Source organism: Mus caroli, unplaced genomic scaffold, assembly GCF_978045245.1.
Source record: "Mus caroli unplaced genomic scaffold, Mus_caroli_1 scaffold_1, whole genome shotgun sequence".
Taxonomy (NCBI): Eukaryota; Metazoa; Chordata; class Mammalia; order Rodentia; family Muridae; genus Mus; species Mus caroli.
In genome coordinates, this window is record NW_028227256.1 from 131,957,116 (window position 1) to 131,976,194 (window position 19,079).

The window sequence follows — 19,079 nt, forward strand, 5'->3', positions numbered from 1 at the left end:
CTTTATTCATAAAAGGGTTAAGGAAAAGCACCTGCAGGCTGGTGAGATGGCTCAGCGGGTAGGAGCACTGACTGCTCTCTCAAAGGTCTTGAGTTCAAATCCCAGCAACTGGCTCACAACCACCAGTAAGGAGATCTGACGCCCTCTTCTGGCACATCTGAAGACAGCTACAGTGCACTTATGTACAATAATAAATACATCTTAAAAAAAAAAAAGGACTTCTGCAGGGTTGGCAGGTGTGAGGTCATCCACATAGACACGTCCACCAGCTTAGCATCTCAGAGCTCACATTTTAGCAAGATGCTTCACTGAAGGGTCACCTTCTTCATACCAGTGACTCACTGTCATTACTGCTAGCCTAGTCTTTCTTTGGGGGTGGAGGGGACAATACACAGTACCCATTTTTCTGATAACACTTGCCTCATGGGCTGGTGAGATGGCTCAGTGGGTAAGAGCACCCGACTACTCTTCCGAAGGTCCAGAGTTCAAATCCCAGCAACCACATGGTGGCTCACAACCATCCGTAACGAGATCTGACTCCCTCTTCTAGAGTGTCTGAAGACAGCTACAGTGTACTTACATATAATAAATAAATAAATATTAAAAAAAAACAAAAAAAAAACACTTGCCTCATTTGTTATTGATTTCTGATATCAATAATCAGCTTCTCCTGCCCCACTCCAAGACAAGGTCTTATGGGCCAGTAACTTGCTTTGTAGGCCAAGTTGACCTTGGACTCAAGAGATTTGCCTGTCTCTTTAGTGCTGGAATTTAAGGTGGGCACCACCATGGAGCCTGGGCCAGCTTCTTGAAAAAAACCTAAGGCACTGGCCTACTGTATCTGACAGAAGCTTAATAGTCACTGAAACTGACAGGAGACAGAAGAGCCAGAAATGCACTTTTTATTCCGTTCTCAGGCGCAGCTGGCCTGCCTGCTGGGCTGGTGCAGTGCAGCACTTGTCTGAACAAACCCATGAGTGCTGAGGCTGTCCCGAGCCCAGCCTTCTCAGCCATGTCACCACTTCCTCTAAACAGTCTAGGTCTCGGATGTCCTTTTACAGAGTAGTCATTGGTCAGGATCCCTGAGAGGGACAGAGGTGGAGGAAAGTCTGCAGTATTCTAGACCATAACCTGGGCCCACACTGGAGTTTTCTGGACTAACACTCAGTACTTTTAATGAGGTACACAGTACTCCAAATCTTCAATCTTCCTGATAAATACTGTTGCCAAACTCCTTTTCTTATACTTGACCTACTTGGATTCTAAATGTCACCTTTCCTAGGGGTTTCCTGTCATCTAAGATTTGATGAGCATTCTTTCCTTGTGTAGGTCAGTTTCTTTTGCAAATGGCTTCAAATGTCCTGGCATAAACAACCCACTCATCTCCACAGTAAAGACCCACACTTTACTTCTCTAGGGTACTTAGGACAGCTAACAAGAGCTGAGGCTTGTTTTCATTAGCTCACAATGACCACCCCTCTCAGCCCCAGCCACTGCTTTCCCCGCTGAAAGTCATCTGCTTTCCAACCATCTGTTGTAGGTTCATGCGTCTTAGTCAGGGATTAGCGGAACAACTCTTTCTTGGAATCTCATCTGCTTTCTAGCTCTCCAGTGTTTCACCCACAACCTGGAAACCTTTGATCATAGGGAGCCCACACCTCTCATGAGTTCACTGGTCTTTTCTTAGTCTTCAACAGTCCGCCTCGGCCCCTTTCCCAAATGAAGTTGGCTTTCATAGGAGATAAAATACAAGCCAGAGTTCAACTTCGTCACACCAACAGTCACCACCAGAACGTTCTCCTTGCTCTCGGGTACAGTCTCTTGGCAGGATAGGAGATTTCACTGTTGCAGGAGTTAAGTGTTCTGAAAGTACAAGCATCTGTCCACCAGGGTGCAGAAGCCCCTCCACTTCCAATCAGTTATGTATGCTGGCCAGGATGGCTTCCTACAAACCTGCTTTTCAAGTTTTCTTAAGCCAGGAGCTTAGCCCTCCTACCAAAAGTGAACCATGAGAACGGGACAGACCCTTTGGACTAATTTTGGCACCATACACTGGGAACTGTTCTAATGTGCAGGCTTAGAATGAACCCATATCACTGTCGGCATATGAACTGGGGTCTCCAAGCTTCCTCAAATTCAGCAGGCCAGTGCTGCTAACCTGGTACCACTCTAATGTGACAAAACCACTAGACAACTTAATCTTGTGGAATGGTCTACTGTTTTTAGCACCAAATCCAGTTGACTTTGAGGTCAACTATAGAACGAGGTTCCAAAGCTCCTACTGTGGTGTTTTTGGGTGCCACTGGACAGGTATGTTATCATTTCTCTCTATCAGGAACTTCAACTTCAGGAGGAAAAGCAGCAAAGGCAGAGGCAATGCTGGTCTCCACACCGCCAGCCAGAAGACAACTATACACACTTTCTTAGGCTCTTAAAAATAAAAGTGGAAACTTTAGTTAGTGCTTCTGAACTCAAGGTTGAGCACTAAGGACATCTGGTGGCGCAGTCAGTAACAAGCTGCCAAGTCCTTTGGTCCCAGGAAAGGCCTTATACGCCTTCTGCTTAAGTGGAGCTCAAGACCACTACATCCCCTTTCCTTTTTGTTAGAGTATCATCCCAAAGAAAAAGCCCCAGCTATTAAAAATGGAGCGGCAGACCTGGGCACTACCAAACAAAGGGAGCATGGGGCAACTGCTCTGCTCTTAATCTTCACCCATTCTCAACTCATAATGCAAGGGAACCCCACTGCAGGATGCCCTTATTTTTGTAGTACTGGGGACTGAACCCTGGGCCATCCTCCGCACGCTGTACCACTGACTCTTTAAACATATTTGGATGAAAAATACCAGTTCTCTAAGATTTCTGAGCTGCTTGCCAAATCACAGTAGGACGCTAAAATATGCTATGCTTTCTTCTGTTTTTTACTTTGCTTCTGGAGGGAAGAAACAGAAGGTGGAGGTGTTGAGACACCTTAGAGTATGCAGACTAAATTCATTTGTAAAGATCGCTTTACTGTCCTAGAAAAATACATGTTGCAAATTCGAGGGCTACAACTCAACCACTTCAGAGGATTCCTGAGGGACAGGGATACCTCTGAATATCAGACTCTGGGGTTATGTGCAGAAGAGGCATATTAAATATAGATGGGTCAAGCAGATTTAGAAATAAAAATCTCTTTCCTGATTTTTTTTCTTAAAAAAAAAAAAAAAAGACAAGTTGCCATCTGTCTGGCTTGCTTTGTGTATGCATGTATATATAGGAACAGCCTGGGGGAGGGGCTGTGTCATGCAATGAAGCAAAGATGGGAATATGGAGCCTTTGACAGAGGACCCTTAGTGTTGCATGAGGAAAGCATAAAGATGAGATTACTGGAAATGGCTTAGTACGTGGCTGCTCCAGCTTCTCCTTACTGAAAACCTAGAGCATCACTGGCTGAGGGCAGAAGGCATAGGCATAATGATCTCTCACGGGGCTCCTAACTGAACACATCAGATGTCCTATGAAAGCAAACAGATATGTTTCTGAATATTAATGGAAATGAATTCCTGTGCTCCTGAAGTGGGGCAAAATAATCAGGAACCTACATCCCCGGTATCAATGTTTCTGGTCTGGCCAACAGAGGATGCTAGGAATGAAGGGGGGCAGAGCTGGGGAGAAAGACAGTTCCAGATTTGGGGTTTGATAAATGTTCTTTGCTTTAGCTTTTAAAATGCCAGCCCTGGTAAGCAAGGGCTGAGTGTCAGTATCACTGTCCAGGCCGAGGGCCCGAAGCCACTCCAGGCTGAGAAAAAGCGCATCTCCAGGCCAGAGAGGGCGGTAGAATGTCCTGTGGCTGGGCCAGGAGAGGAAGCACAGGCTGAAGACTCTCCTTTTTAGATGCCGATAGTCTGTAGGACCCGCCTCTCGTTGTCGTTAAGGTGGCATGAAAACATTATGTAACAGGGCTGCTGAGCAAACTGGCAAAGGAAGTCTGTGAGATACGCCTGCAGGAAGAAGGAGAGAGGCATCAGCAAGCATCCCCAAGGCCAACAGCATGCAGCAAGTCAAGGACCACCAGCAAGCGGTACAGGAATGCTGGCTTTCAGACAATGCCTGCTTCCTAAGGGGCAGTTTTCACATCCGTGGAACTGATATACATACATGACAGAATGCTATAGGGAACCCAAAAATATTTCCAAGGCTCCATCTCCTATTCCACCCAGAGAACTTTCACAAAGTAGACTCACTTTGAGTGATTATTGCTGGTACAGATGACTGGATAAAAATCCCAGCACCCCTCTCTGCCCCAGGGCTCTGAGCACCCAAACAGACAGCCATCCACCCCTACTTTCTTGCAATTCTAATGATGAACCATGAATGGATTTGAACCCATTATATTGTTTCCATGGCTTGAACGATATTACTTGTAAGAATCTTCTATGGACACCCTCACCTGCAGATCAATCTGATAGAGAGGATCCTTCAGGGCATCGGGGTCATCTTCCTCATCGTCTTCATAGTAATCCTCCTCTGTTAGACACAGCCAACACAGGCGAGTCAGGACAGAGGCCCAACATCAGGCCAAAGATGCGTTTGCTGCATGGCTGAGGCAGGCGGAAGGGCCAAAAGCCCAAGGACCATCCCTATAAGCCCACATCTCCTCTTTCTTAGGTACTCCATTTTGGGCACCAGTGTGCAAAGAAAAGGTATTTACCATGCTGTCCTGTCTTTTCTCAAGTGGCTTACCGTATTTACTTGTAGCAAGAATGTCAGATAAAAGCTGGCCAGCTAAACCATCCTCCTCCTCCTCTTCTTCTTCCTCCTGGTCCTCCCACATGTCATTGGAATCATCTATTTGAAGATGAAAAGCAGCTGAAACAGTCATGCATTTTCCCTCCCCAAATCTTACTAGGGCAGAACAGAAGGGCCTTGAGGATTTCTGTGATGTGGCCTACAGTCCCCAAACGTGACAGCACCAAGGATGCGCTAGCCCTCCCGGTGTGAATGGAAAAACTTCAGCTTTTCAGAAGGATAAGCCAGCCTGCCTCCTAGCTGCCCTCACCTCTAACCGTGAGATCTGAGGAGACCTGACTGTCAGTCACGGCACAGCTTTCCAGTAACACTCCGCACCACACCCTTTAAACCTGTGCCTGAATAAACCTAACCGACAATATGGAAGTTCAAAGTCTCCTGGGAGTAAGGGTCTGGTGCACCTTGGTTCCACTCAGCAGGAGTGGCCTGGCGAGCAGCATTGGCCTCCATGACATTGGAAAGCTCGTTGATAATCAGCTTTAGGATCTTGACCAACAGAGGAATGTTTGTCCAGCGCTCTGGGTCTAGGAAGCAAGTGAAAAGCCTCAGGTTAGACTGGCAGCCTCTCATCCTCCTGACTGACAGCTCTCCTCAGCAGAGCTCCTTTCTCAGGTGCTTTCTGCCACCCTCACTAAGTCCAGCAAAGAATGACTTCAATTTAATTCTCCTGGGTCTTATACATAGCAGCTCAGAGATAGGAGAAGTAAGAGTTCCGGGATTAGAGATCAGTTCCTACTAGCAACCAAGCTGTGAAGCCAGCACAGGATGCCAGTCCCTGGCCAGAACTTTAACTTCTGAGACAGGGCAGACAATCAGAGACTTACAGCTAAAGGCAGCAACTCTACATACAGTCCATCGGAGCCCCAGACTGAAGCTGGAAGCTGGGAGCATTGTCCCAAGATTATTTTTGTCAATTTTCAACAAGAAGGATCCACACGTTCTGATTCACTGTTCAGTTTTCTGATTCTTCTTTATGAACCGACCAATAAAAACACAGAACACAGTGTAGCCCTTCCCCTATCCCAGGTCTCTGAAGCCCCTCCAGACTGGAAGCATGACTCACTTTTGGCTGACTTAGAGCGGGTGCGGATGCCCTCGTCCATGCTGTAGATCTCTTCTCCCTTCACACGAATATCTTGTAGCCGCTTGTCGTCTGCATTGATGCCATGCTGAAGCAGTTTACACAGTGCCACAGAGCTGGCAAGAGCCAGGAAATGTCAGTCAGCTCCCATCTAGAGCTTTTGCCAAGTAGATTAGCTCGCCCTCAGAAATGAAGACCCTCTCTTTGATGGTGTAACTTCTTTTTACTACTAATTAGAAGAGGTAGCAGAGCCCAGCTAAGAAAGGGATTTGGTGTCCGGCAATGGTGGCGCACGCCTTTAAGCCCAGCACTTGGGAGGCAGAGGCAGGCGGATTTCTGACTTTGAGGCCAGCCTGGTCTACAAAGTGAGCTCCAGGACAGCCAGGGCTATACAGAGAAACCCTGTCTCGAAAAACCAAAATAAGAAAGAAAGGAAGAAAGAAAGAAAGAAAGAAAGAAAGAAAGAAAGAAAGAAAGAAAGAAAGAAAGAAAGAAAGGAAGAAAGAAAGAAGAATGGGATTTGGTGTACACAAGGTGGTCCACTGATATCTGCTCATCTTGAAAAATGTTAGGGGTGGGCAAGCTGCACAATGATTATCCACACTGGTTAGTGTGTCTGGGTGATGAGACCTAGTGGTGCACAATGGTTACCCACACTGGTTAGTGTGTCTGGGTGATGAGACCTAGTGGTGCACAATGGTTATCCACACTGGTTAGTGTGTCTGGGTGATGAGACCTAGTGCTGCACAATGGTTACCCACACTGGTTAGTGTGTCTGGGTAATGAGACCTAGTGGAATAAGCGCAGGCTAGAGACTGGGGACTTAGCCCAACGGTCGAAGGCTGGCCTACCAAACTCAAGGCTCTGGGTTTGGTTCCCAGCACCAGAAAAATAAAAGATAGAAGTCTAGGCTATGGAGTTGCAAAACAAAGGTCGGGTCTGTCTGTCTGTCTATCTATCTATCTATCTATCTATCTATCTATCTATCTATCTATCTATCTATCTATCTATTGCTGTCTTGGAGGTATCTATCTATCTATCTATCTATCTATCTATCTATCTATCTATCTATCTATCTATTGCTGTCTTGGAGGTAGCTCTGTAGATCAGGCTGGCCCTGAACTCACAAAGACCTGCTTCTGCTTCCTGAGTACTGGGATTCACCAGGCGTAGGCTTAGATTTACAAAGGAGGATAAGCCACCATCTGTACTTAGCCAGGCAAAGTCTGCTCAAGAGGAGGTTCTTAGCAGAAATCAGAAATACACCTTTTCCTCTGCTGTTTTATTGGGAATTTCAACATGGAGATATTAAATTATATGGTTATCAAGAAAGACACAATAGAGACTAAAGGGACAGCTTGGTTGAACAAAATTCAATGGTGTAAGTCAGGGACAAAAGATTTAAATGTGAGTAGAAGTAGAAAGCTCAGAGCAAATGTACCGGGCCTTACCTAACTTTGCCTTCATACTGTCCATAGAACAGGTGCTGCCGACTCGTCCACTCAGCCATCACAAACTCCAGGGCAGGCTTCCCAGTTGGTCCTGGGAGACTACATAGGAACTCCAATAGAGGTTCCAGCTGAGTGTGCACCAGATGAGCAAACACCATGATGAGAGACTAGAAGAGAACAAGAGGTATCTTTTTCAAGAAAAGATTGCATAGACACAGGAAAAGAGGGAATGTGCTGGTCAGTCAGGAAGCAGACTCTGAGACTGGGCATGGTGGCACATACCTTTAATTCCAATACATAGGAAGTAGAGGCAGGCAGATCACTGAGTTTGAGGCTAGCCTGGGTCTATACAGAGAGTTCCAGACTAGCCAGAGCTACATACTGAGACCATCTCAGATAAAACCAAAACCAAAGTCAAACTAGAAATAGAGTCTGGGCTGGAGAGATGGCTCAGTGGTCAGGGCACTGCTATTCTCGCTGAGGAGCTGGGTGTGGTTCCTAGCACCCAAATCGGTGGCTCCCAACCATTTCTACTGTAGTTCCAAGAGACTGGACTCGATGTATGTGGTGCACATACATGCATGCAAGCAAAACACTCATACACGTAAAATGAATTTGTCTATATACAGCAGAGTCCACTCATAGGACAGAACATGGGGGTTTTCCTTGTTCACGTCTCTCCCACCAGGAGAGATCCACTCTACTGAGCTGTTCTACAAGGATAGTGAGAGAATAAAACAACTCAGGACCCACACACTCACTTGATTCTCACGCAGCAAAGCCTACTGTACCCCACTGTCCTTACCTGCATGACGCTGAGTGTCTCTGCCTGCTGCATCTTACTGAGGATGGCACGAAGAATCTGGTCCAGATTCTCCCCCAGCTCCCGCCCTGCCTTGGAGATGAGGGTGGAGACCAGGCGGCCCACAAAGGCTGCAGTAAACTCTGAGGTTCGTGGGTCAAGGAGCTGGCTCACTACTTGCATCACGTACCATAGTCCATTGTGGCCTTGTTCATCATGCCACTGGGCTACCTGTTCCAGTGTCACTGACACATAGGCCCGTAAACACTCACCACCATTCTATGGGGACAGAAATGACAAGCAAGATTAGCCATTGGAGAACAGATGCAAGGAGACCCTCAAGCTGTTACTGACAGAGGCCTATACCTCATGGGAACAACAAACCTCTAGGGCTCTGTGGCTCATACACTAGACACAAGGAATTTATTGTTTAGAGCTAAAGATAGGCACCAACATGATCCTTCTTTTACCCAAGTATCTATCTTCGCACGTCTTTAATCCCAGCACTTGGGAAGCAGAGGCAGGCGGATTCCTGAGTTCGAGGCCAGCCTGGTCTACAGAGTGAGTTCCAGGACAGCCAGGGCTACACAGAGAAACCCTGTCTCGAAAAACCAAAAAAAAAAAAAAAAAAAAAAAACCCCAAAAAAACCCCCAAAAACAAAAAACCCCTGCCTACTTCTCATTACAATGACCAATGACCAAGAACACTGAGGTTTACCAGTAAAGATTTACCTTTGGTACTGAAAAGCCCTCTTAGATGTAGCCATAATTAGGAGTATGAAAGGTCTTCATGTTATGAAGATGGACCTCACACAAATCACTGTCTGCCTAGGGAGCTCTACTCTTACCAGGATCTCCTATCATTCCTACAGCCTTCACAAACGGTCCCAGTAATAAAGACCTGAGAGCACCCAACATCTTTCACTTCTCCACGTCTATCAACAAAATATTCAGAAAGGTCTCAAATCCAGACCTCTACAGAGGTCATCTATAGGCTCCTCTATAGCATCAATAATCAAATACAGATAGCCAGATGTCTGGCAGTCACACTTCCTAAGACCATTAAAGCACAACCCCACCAGGTCTCTCTGGTAAATTTGGAGCTGACAGACTTACATTTCAAAAGCATAATCACAGGTCAGATTTTCTATCCTACTATATGGCTATGACCTTCCAGTCTCCAAGTCTCAGATACCTGCATGGTGGCATTGTCATCTGTGTGAAGGGTGCACTGTGCCACAGCAGGGAAAGCCTGGCAAATGAGGAGCTGGGAAAGGGGAGGCTTGGTATTTCGAACTACTGTAGTCAAGATGTCAATGGCTGTCTGAAAAAAGAACAGAGAAGTCAGAATTACTTCTTGGGAGGGAGATATCCAACAACAAGAACGCCTGTCAGGTACACACAGCTCTCAGCCTCACTAGAGCGCTTATAATTCCATTAGCTGTGGGCGCAGGTGGTACAGGCAGGAGGGCATGTGTGTTTATAACCCTGGTGCCGGGGAGGCAGAGAAAGGAGGTTTCCGGGGCTTACTGGCTGGTTGGCATACCGTACAGCAAGACTCAAGCCAAAGAAAGGCCTTGCTTCAAAGGAGGTAGACTGTATTCTTGAGGATGACACCAGAGGTTGTCCTCTTGTTCCCAACATGTATCGTAGCAGTTGGGGAAAATGCCACCAGGAATGGTGGTGCATGCCTATAATTCCAGCATTGGGGAGACAGAGGCAGGCAGATTTCCTGAGTCTAAGGTCAACCCATATAGCTAGTCTACACAGTGAGACCATACCTCATACCCCAGACACATTCACTCTTACTACCCAACCCCAAATTCCCTGCTTTTTTCCAAGACTGGTTTCTCTGCGGAGCCCTGGCTGTCATGGAACTCATTCTATAGACCAGGCTAACCTCAAACTTAGAGATCTACCTGCTTCTGCCTCCCAAGTGCTGGGATTAAAGGGGTAAAACTCCCCACCCCTTTTAAAAAACCTAAGGCAGTCAAGCACTGTCTTCATGGACAGAGTAGCTCAGTATATCATAGCATCCTGAGTCTCCAAGCCCTGACAGATGTCCTGTGCACAGGTGGGACCTGTGGGTGGTACCTGCTTCCCTTCTCTCCCTCCCTCCCTCCCTCCCAGCCCTTCTATCACTTACCGCACAGAGCCCTGCAGGGATCTTGTCTGCTGGGGCCTGCATTATGCTGACCAGCGTGGGAATCAGCCTCATCTGCATGGGACCTTGACAGGCTTCAATCTGCGACAGCTCCTTGAAGATGTCCTGAGCCAGCGAGGCCACAACAGGATCTGAGGTGGGTAAGGCAACATGGAACCCTCGCTACTTCTGGTCTAATAATGCTTGTTTCTCGTTCTAAGTCTAACGTGGGTTAAGTAATTCTGTAGAGGTTAAATCTCACACAGTTGGGAAATGGAAGTGGAGCAGCCAGCCACAAGAATCCCCTGAAGAACAAGGGATGCTAAGTCTTCAAACATACAATAGAGGTGTTCTCCGGGGCTTGGACTTTCTAATAGCTACTCCTAAAGTTAAAGGAGGCTTTTCTTCTGGGGCAAAGTTTAAGGCCTTTGCTTTCCTGAAACCTAGAGTGATAATAAAACCCAGTGATAAAAGCCACCGAACGAAAAAGCAACAACATCCCGATACTTTAAGAAGATAAGAAAGGAAGAGAGGCTCAGCAGTTAAGAGCACTGACTATTTCTCCAGAGGTCCTGAGTTCAATTCCCAGCAACCACATAGCGGCTCACAACCATCTGTAATGGAATCTGATGCCCTTTTCTGGTGTGTCTGAAGGCAGTTACAGTGTACTCACATACACACATAAATAAATCTTTAAAAAAATAAAAAAAGAGGAAAAAAGAATGTATAATCTAAGGAGGAGGAAGAAGAGGAAGGGGAGGAGGGAGAGGAGAAGAAGGAGGAGGAGGAAGAGGAGGAGGAGGAGGAGAAGGAGAAGGAGAAGAAGAAGAAGAAGAAGAAGAAGAAGAAGAAGAAGAAGAAGAAGAAGAAGAAGAAGAAGAGAAGAAGAAGGAGGGAAGGAAGGAAGGAAGGAAGGAAGAAAGAAAGAAAGAAAGAAAGAGAAAGAAAGAAAGAAAGAAAGAAAGAAAGAAAGAAAGAAAGAAAGAAAGAAAGAGGAAGAAAAAGGAAGGAAGGAAGAAAAAGAAAGAAAGAGAGAGAGAGAGAGAGAGAAAGAGAGAGAGAGAGAGAGAGAGAGAGAGAGAGAGAGAGAGGAGGTGGTGGCCAAGAAAGAAAGAGAGAGAGAGGAGGTGGTGGTCCATGCCTTTAATTCCAGCGCTTGGGAGGCAGAAGCAGAAGGATCTATATGAGTTTGAGGCCAGCCTGGTCTATGGAGTGAATTTTAGAACAGCCAGGGCTACATAAAAAGACCCTGTTTCAAAACAAACAAACAAACAAAATAGTAAGATATAAAATTTAAAACACTGCTGACCCCAGCCTCTCATATAATTTTTTAAAAAATTAGTTTATTCATTTTTATTTTGTATGTGGGTGTTCTACCTGCATACATGTCTGTGTACCCATGTGTGCAGTGCCCAAGGAAACCAGAAGAGGAGTGTCCTTCAGAATTGGAGTTCCAGAAGAGAGTGGGCCACCATGTAGGTATAGAGTCCCTGAAAGAGCAGCCAATACTTGCCCCTCTCCTGCCCCTCTTCCACCTTTTCACGAAGTCCCACATATTTCTTAGGGAGTAGTGAGGATGGAGAGGAGGGACTCCCAGGGCCCTACCTGTAAAAAGGTACAGCCCTCAGAAAGCAGAGCTTTACAAAGAGATGGAGCTTCTTTCTGGTGTTTGTTCTGAGAAAGGGTCTCACTATACAGCCTTGACTCTGTAATCCTCCAGCCTTAGCCCCAAGGACTAGGATCATAGGTATGTATACCTGGCTGAGAGATGGAACTTCATGTTAATCAGCTTTACTCACGTAATAAAAGTACCTCTGTCATGTAGCATGACAAGATACACGCAGTGGACACTAAGGTGTATGTTAAAAGTAACTATAGCATTGTTTGTAATAGAAAAGAAAGAACACTCTAGCTCTCCATTAGCAGAATGGGTAAAAGAGATACAGATAGCCATGTAGGACAATTAATGAAGCCTGAGAAGAACAAGAGAGCAACGGGCATGCTCTGCAGAACACATTTATCAGATAAAAAAACAACCTTCCAAAACACAAATTAAATAACCTGTTCAGTATGATATCACTCTACCACTTCTATGTCTTCTAGTTTCAATTTTTAAAACAAATATCCTTAGTATTTTTCCTGGTACTCAGCATGAATATGTTTACTATAAAAACTTAAAATGCTGAAAAGTATTAAAGGAAAGAAAAGCCTGTAATTCTTCTACCTAGAGATAATACCTTTGGTATTTTCCATTATTTTATTCTGGCATTTTTCTTTCCAGTACACACAGCTACATGCATATCCTCTTTTAAAACTACAACTAAAACTTCAGATACATTTTTATGTATATCCTGAGGAAATCTGTCTTTTTGCTTAATTTTTAGTATTATAAAAACATCTGCGCTGGGTTTGAAAGCCCGTGTCTACAACCCAGCACTTGGGAGGAGCAGGCGGGAGCAGGGATGGAAGGGTCCAGCCCAGGCTTAGCTACACAGAGGCTCAAAGGCTGGGTTGTCACTTGGCAGCAGAGCACTTGACCCTTGTGTGAAAGGTTTCTTGGCATGTTTCTGTCTTCAGGATTTTCTTCCCCAGAATTAGGGATCAAACCCAGGGCCTCGTACACACTAAGCAAGCGTCTATCCCTGAGCTGCACCCATCGGAAGAGCTCAAGTGAGGCTGCTTTGCAGTAGTCTTTTTTTTTTTTTTTTTTTTTGGTTTTTTGAGACAGGGTTTCTCTGTGTAGTCCTGGCTGTCCTGGAGCTCACTTTGTAGACCAGGCTGGCCTCGAACTCAGAAATCTGCCTGCCTCTGCCTCCCAAGTGCTGGGATGAAAGGCGTGCGCCACCACGCCCGGCGCAGTAGTCTTTTATGTACTATCTCTCCTAGTCCTTATGTGAAAATCCCAGGAACTGGCATTTGACTTTGCAATGCTGCCATGTCTATGGAGAGCCAGTTCCTTTGTTAGCTAGGGGTGGTTCCTAACCCACCAGTTACCACTTCTTCGGGTGCTTCTCATCAACACATCTTTCTGGAAGGCATACCATTACTGTACTTGAGGAAAATAGCGATGGTGAAGGGGCAGATCTTGTTTTCCACGCTTGCTGTGAATTCTGGGTCAACAGTACAAACGATGCACAGCGTCTCCATCACCAGGTTGAGGACCTCTGAGCTGAACTGGGCTGCTAGGTGAATCAGGCCATCCAGGATGCTGGGGAGGAAGGGCTGAAGCACATGCGTACTCTCTGAGACTTTCAGTTGATCACAATAACTAGAGAGAGATACATAATTCAGAATTATTCTTAAGTAGACCCTTCAATTTTTAGCCTTTCCAATCTTATATGACATATGTATGCATACATAGCTTTATAAAGCTACTTCTGGAGTCAGCTATGTCTTCATATCTTTCTGTAGCATATTACATACATATCAGTGCCTCTACTTTCTTCAAAATTTCCTCTTTGCTGGGGCTGGAACCCAGGCTCTTTCCTACATGTTCAAGCAGGTGCTTTACTACTAAGCCACCCTGCTAGCCTATTTGTTATTTTCTTTAAAATTTTATACAGCCACATCATCACATCCAAATTATTAAGATACTAGGTTAAATGTCTTATGAGTTCTCAGACTACAGTGTTAAATCACATTACCAAGATTTTGACATAAAAAGCTGGCAAGATGGCCCAGCCAGTAAAGGTACTTGCTCCTAAACCGATGAACTGAGCTGGATCCCCAGAGACCACACGGTGGAAGTTACCCTCCAACTTCACACGCTGTAGCACGTGACCAACCTGGTCTACAAAGCAAGTCCAGGCTGCAGGGGTTCCACAGTGAAACCCTGTCTCAAAACCAAAACACAACAACCCACCAAAAGCAAGCAAGCAAGCAAGCAAGCAAGCAAGCAAGCAAGCAAGCAAGCAAGCAAGCAAGCAAATAAACAAATGTAGTCTTAAAACATCTTCTCATTACAATTGTATAATGGGAGACTATTTTTTGATTTCCATGTTACAAATTTTGTGTTTTAAGTGTCAAAATGAGTTTAATCTATATAAACAATCTAAGGTATACTCACAAAATTAATACTTTACATATGGGATTTAAACTTCTCTATGCAGTCCTAACCACCTCTTTTTTTTTTTAAGATTTATTTATTTTTTTGTATATATGAGTACAGTATCACTGTCTTTAGTCACACCAGAAGAGGGTAGAACCCATTACAGATGGCTGTGAGCCACTATGTGCTTGCTGGGAATTGAACTCGGGACCCTGGAAGATCAATCAGTGTTCTTAACTGCTGAGCCATCTCTTCAGCCCCGTCTAACCACCTCTTAATCGACAAGTATTTGGCTGGATGTTGCTTACTGTCTCTCACAGGATACAAATGCTACAAACACACTGTTTAAACCTGCACCTTCCTTCTTTCCCGATAGGTACGGAATCCCCGGCTTTGCCTGTACTGGGCGAATGTTCCAGCACTGAAGACACCTGCAGTCCCATGAGTCTCTCCTTCAGCACTGTAGTTAGAAATAGGCAATGAGGGGCTGAACTTGAACTTACAGAGATCCTCCTGCCTCTGCTTCCACAGTTCAGTGGCAGGCGTAAGGGTGTGTCACCTCACTCCACTCTTGTTTGTTTAAAATAGCCAAATAATGGTCCTAGCTGTAAAGCTCCAGTGACCGTGAGACCATGGTTTATGGGCTTGGCTTTGCCATAGACGTGCTTTTGGCTCAGAACTAACCTATTTCTTTTTCTTTTTAAATTTATTTTTGGATTATTTTGTTTGTTTGTTTTTTGAGACAGGGTTTCTCAAAAAACCTGTCTCTGCCCCGGGATTAAAGGTGTGCCACCACCTGCCTTGCTGGATTTATTTAAGTTTCTATGTACGTAGAGCACACATGTGCCTGGTGCCTGAAGAGGCCAGAGGGTGAGGTATCCTGGAAATGGAGTTATGGGTAGCTGCAAGCCACCACACAGTCACTGCTTACTGCCTCTACCAGTGTGTGTGTGTGTGTGTGTGTGTGTGTGTGTGTGTGTAAAATCTTACAAGTAACTGAAAGTCACAGCATTGACCACTATGCTTACTATTTATTGCCAAGTCTATAAGACTCCTTGCTTTAGTAATGGTAAAAGTTTTGTACTCTTAGATCTTGCACTTCCTAGTTTTGGGCCTTGGCTCTTTCCTTATTGCTTCCTCCTCTCCTTCTACTGGCTACTCCGCCTGACTGCAGTAACCCTCCTCCTCCCCCTCCCCCTCCATCACTACAGCCACTGGTACTTGATGTCTCAACTTCTCACCATTTGAGCCGAGAAGCAGATCTGTTGTCCTTGTAATTAAAACAAGGTAATAAAACAACAACAGAAAAGAGTTCAGAGATGATCAGAGCCAGGTGCCACCTCAGTGCTCAGAAGTGAGGCCTGGGCTTGCGGCTGGAGGGCTGGAGCGATGGCTCAGGGTTTTAGAGCTCAAGGGTTGCTCTTGCAGAGGACCCAGGCTCAATTCCCAGCACTCACAGCACATTCAGTTTCACGGGATCTGATGTCTTATGCTGGACTCCCCAGCACAGACAAAACACCCATACATAGGAAACAAATACACAAACAATAAAAAATAAGTCAGTCATAAATATGACTAGAGAAATCTGACACAAGTATAATTATTCATCAATAAATATCTTATATTGTTTCAGAAATCATTTAAAGCAGTTTACACTGAAATATAAGCCACAGCATGGAGGAATAAACTAAAGCTGGCACAAAAGAAAAGAGCCAAGCTGCTCTGATGAACTAAAATGTTACAGCATTAGCCATTTCCCGGGCTGGAGAGGTCTCAGGGGCTAAGAGTGCAGACTGCTCTTCCAGAGGACTTCCCTGGCATCAGTGTTGGGCAGCTCACAACTGTTTGTAAGTCCAGGGCCTCCAGAGGTACCCACACTCCCTTGCACATACCCACATACACATTAATTAAATAAAATTAAACTTGGAAACCAAAAACATAGTTTTACCAATATGACAAGGACATAGTCGTTAGAAAACCAAATAGGAAATGACTAAATTGAAATTTTTGGCCGAGAAGAAAAGATGGCTAAGAATTCTTCATAGGGTAGCTCCTAAACATTTGTTATTTTAATTTTGTGTGCGTGTGTGCATGCATATGCGATATACATATTTGCACATGTGTTCAGATGCCTATGGAGGCCAGAAGAGGGTACTGGATCCCCTGGAGCTGTGGCAATAGAAGTTATAAGCTTGTAGCAAGCCCCAGTGAGTCCCCTGTCTTTCTCCAACTCCCTTGGAGCTGGGGTTACAGAAGTGTCAGGGCTGCCAGCCTTTCACACAGGAGCTAGGATCTTAATGCAGGTCCTCATGACTTACACCAATGCTCTCAACTGCTGAGCCAGCTCTCCAGCCTCTCAATGTACTTTTCTGACTATAAAACTGAAGCTTATTGTAAATAACCACAGTTATAACAATAAATGAAAGGGTTTTTTTGTTGGTTTTATTTTTTTTGGTTTTTTTCGAGACAGGGTTTCGTTGTATAGCCCTGGCTGTCCTGGAACTCACTTTGTAGACCTGGCTGGCCTTGAACTCAGAAATCTGCCTGCCTCTGCCTCCCGAATGCTGGGATTAAAGGCATGCACCACCACCACCCAGCTTGTTTGTTTTTTAAAATCCTAATTTTTCCCTGTGAGAACCAACATAAGTGAGTTATGTTTGACGGGCACTGTTTTCTAAGCCATCCCAGAAGACAAGAGGCATTTAACATGAGTATTTACACACTTCTATCAAACTCTCAGTTTGCAACTCTGAACATTTCTGTAAAATCACAGCACTAAGTAGAATAGTTCTTTTACCAGTAATCTGTTTTTAAATTTATTATGATTTTTCTCATGGCCTATGTTTTTAAAAAAAGTTTTAATTAAGATATATACATAGGTTTTAATGGTTTTGTTCTTATTTAGTTGACAAAGGCTTTAAACTTTTTTCTTTAAAACGTTGTTGTTGCTATTTTCTCTGTCTGTCTGTCTGTCTTCATGTCCATGTATGAAAACATCTGGGTGTTTCAGGTCTCCGGGAGTTGGAGTTACAGGTAGCTGTGAACTGCCTGCTGTGGGTTCTAGGAATCAAACTTGGCTCCTCTTCAAGAACTGTATGTTCTCTTATCTGCTGAGCCACCTCTCCAGCTCCTGCTTTTAATCTTATACTGACATTTGATGTAAGGGATGTTTAATGCCTCAGGGACTAATGAATGCATGTAGATAAAAAAATCAGGTTTTACAAAGGTCAGAAGTAATATAGGCAAGTGGTTAAGCAGGTTATGCCTCCCTCCTCAGCCATTTAAGAATGGGTTCAGAGCTCTCTGAAAAGCTGTACTTGGTTTCTCTTAGCACAATGAGGTTTTAAATTTATTCAGAGCCAAAGATCGGCTCTACCACGATTGCACAGGAAGATTGATCTGTTCATGGTTGTAGCACTAATTCAATACACACAGGCAGACTAGGTGATTCCTCAATGCTCCCAAAGGATCTCCCTCCTTCCCTCTCCCCCCTCAATGCACAGATTCTCACTGTCTCAAATGTCAGGATAGGAGCACAAATTTTGTAATTCTCATGCATAGAATTCAATGGAGATGCTTAAATTTGGATCTTAAAATAGCCTTCAAACTAGAAATGTCCAGGCCTAGAGAGAGGGCTCAGCAGTTAAAAGCACTCGTTCCTATTGAGACCTGGGTTCAATTCCTTATACTCACGAGGTGGCTTACAACTGTCTATTAACTCCAGTTTCAGGGGATGCAATGTTCTCTTCTGACCTCTATAAGCACCAAACATGCACATGGAACACAGACATGCGCAAAAAAACACTCAGAGGGCTGGTGAGATGGTTCAGTGGGTAAGAGCACCGACTGCTCTTCCAAAGGTACTGAGTTCAAATCCCAGCAACCACATGGTGGCTCACAACCACCCATAATGATATCTGATACCCTCTTCTGGTGCATTTGAAGACAGCTACAGTGAACTTATACTAATAAATCTTAAAAAAAAAAAAACACTCATATACATAAAATAAAACTATGAACTGAAAATTTCAAATACCAACGTGTCCCCTAGTCTGAGTATGAACTTAAGTAACGACTATGAAACCTCTAGTCTTTGCCTGTGAAAAAGAGAAGTGAAACTGGGAAATATGAGCTTGTTTCTATGCCACATTCTCCCCAAATTTGGATTCTAATGCATAGACTACCAACACAGTGATGTGGCTGCTAATTAGATTTATGTCCTTCACAATTATGCAACATTATGCAAATTATTCAGAGCCTTGGGTTAAGTGCCTTCACTGAAGAGAGGCAGCTGCTCTTTGAATTGAAAGGGAATAAGGAACAAAGGGACCGCCTTCTGGAGTCACCAGTAGAGCTTCTTTTCCTTTTCCTCCAGTATTCTTCCTCAAGAGGTCTCTAGGAGAAATTTCTAGGCAACACAATGCATGGGACAGCGGTGATGTTCTCTAGCTGAGCCATTTCTCCTCAAGCAGTTCTTAGCATTCTAGAGTAGTGTACTTACCCCCAGATGGCTCTCACAGCAGAGATGCGAACTGATGGGGGCTGTGTCTCATGAAGACCACTGACTGTTGCCTGTAGGAACTGCTGAATCAGTTCAGGGGACATAGCGACAGTGAAGCGACTGGCAGCCCACAGTGCCCGGCCCAAGAGGAAAGGAGACGCTAGGAGGAAGAGCAATTACAGGCTGCATGATGAAAAGTTCCTCTCCCCCTGCTCCTCCCCAACTCCATTTCTCAAACGTTAACAAATATTGGATGCTATAC

At 44.8% G+C, this 19,079-nt stretch overlaps 1 protein-coding gene across 4 annotated transcripts in view; it reads right to left on the reverse strand.

The window, feature by feature from the left end:
- Positions 1-881: 881 nt before the first annotated feature.
- The window catches only part of Ipo9 (importin 9), a 50,440-nt gene continuing 32,242 nt past the window's right edge, over positions 882-19,079 (reverse strand). For 3 of the 4 annotated variants that reach the window (XM_085841363.1, XM_085841367.1, XM_085841365.1), the window contains 11 exons: positions 18,818-18,977; positions 13,310-13,536; positions 10,272-10,420; positions 9,321-9,449; positions 8,129-8,404; positions 7,324-7,490; positions 5,855-5,988; positions 5,193-5,315; positions 4,726-4,830; positions 4,433-4,509; positions 882-3,983 (listed from right to left, as the gene is read on the reverse strand). In XM_085841363.1, coding sequence (XP_085697489.1) covers positions 3,873-3,983; positions 4,433-4,509; positions 4,726-4,830; positions 5,193-5,315; positions 5,855-5,988; positions 7,324-7,490; positions 8,129-8,404; positions 9,321-9,449; positions 10,272-10,420; positions 13,310-13,536; positions 18,818-18,977 — 1,658 coding nt within the window. In that variant the 3' untranslated portion in view covers positions 882-3,872. The remainder of the gene's footprint in view (positions 3,984-4,432; positions 4,510-4,725; positions 4,831-5,192; positions 5,316-5,854; positions 5,989-7,323; positions 7,491-8,128; positions 8,405-9,320; positions 9,450-10,271; positions 10,421-13,309; positions 13,537-18,817; positions 18,978-19,079) is intronic. The other variant, XM_085841366.1, reaches the window with a different exon arrangement.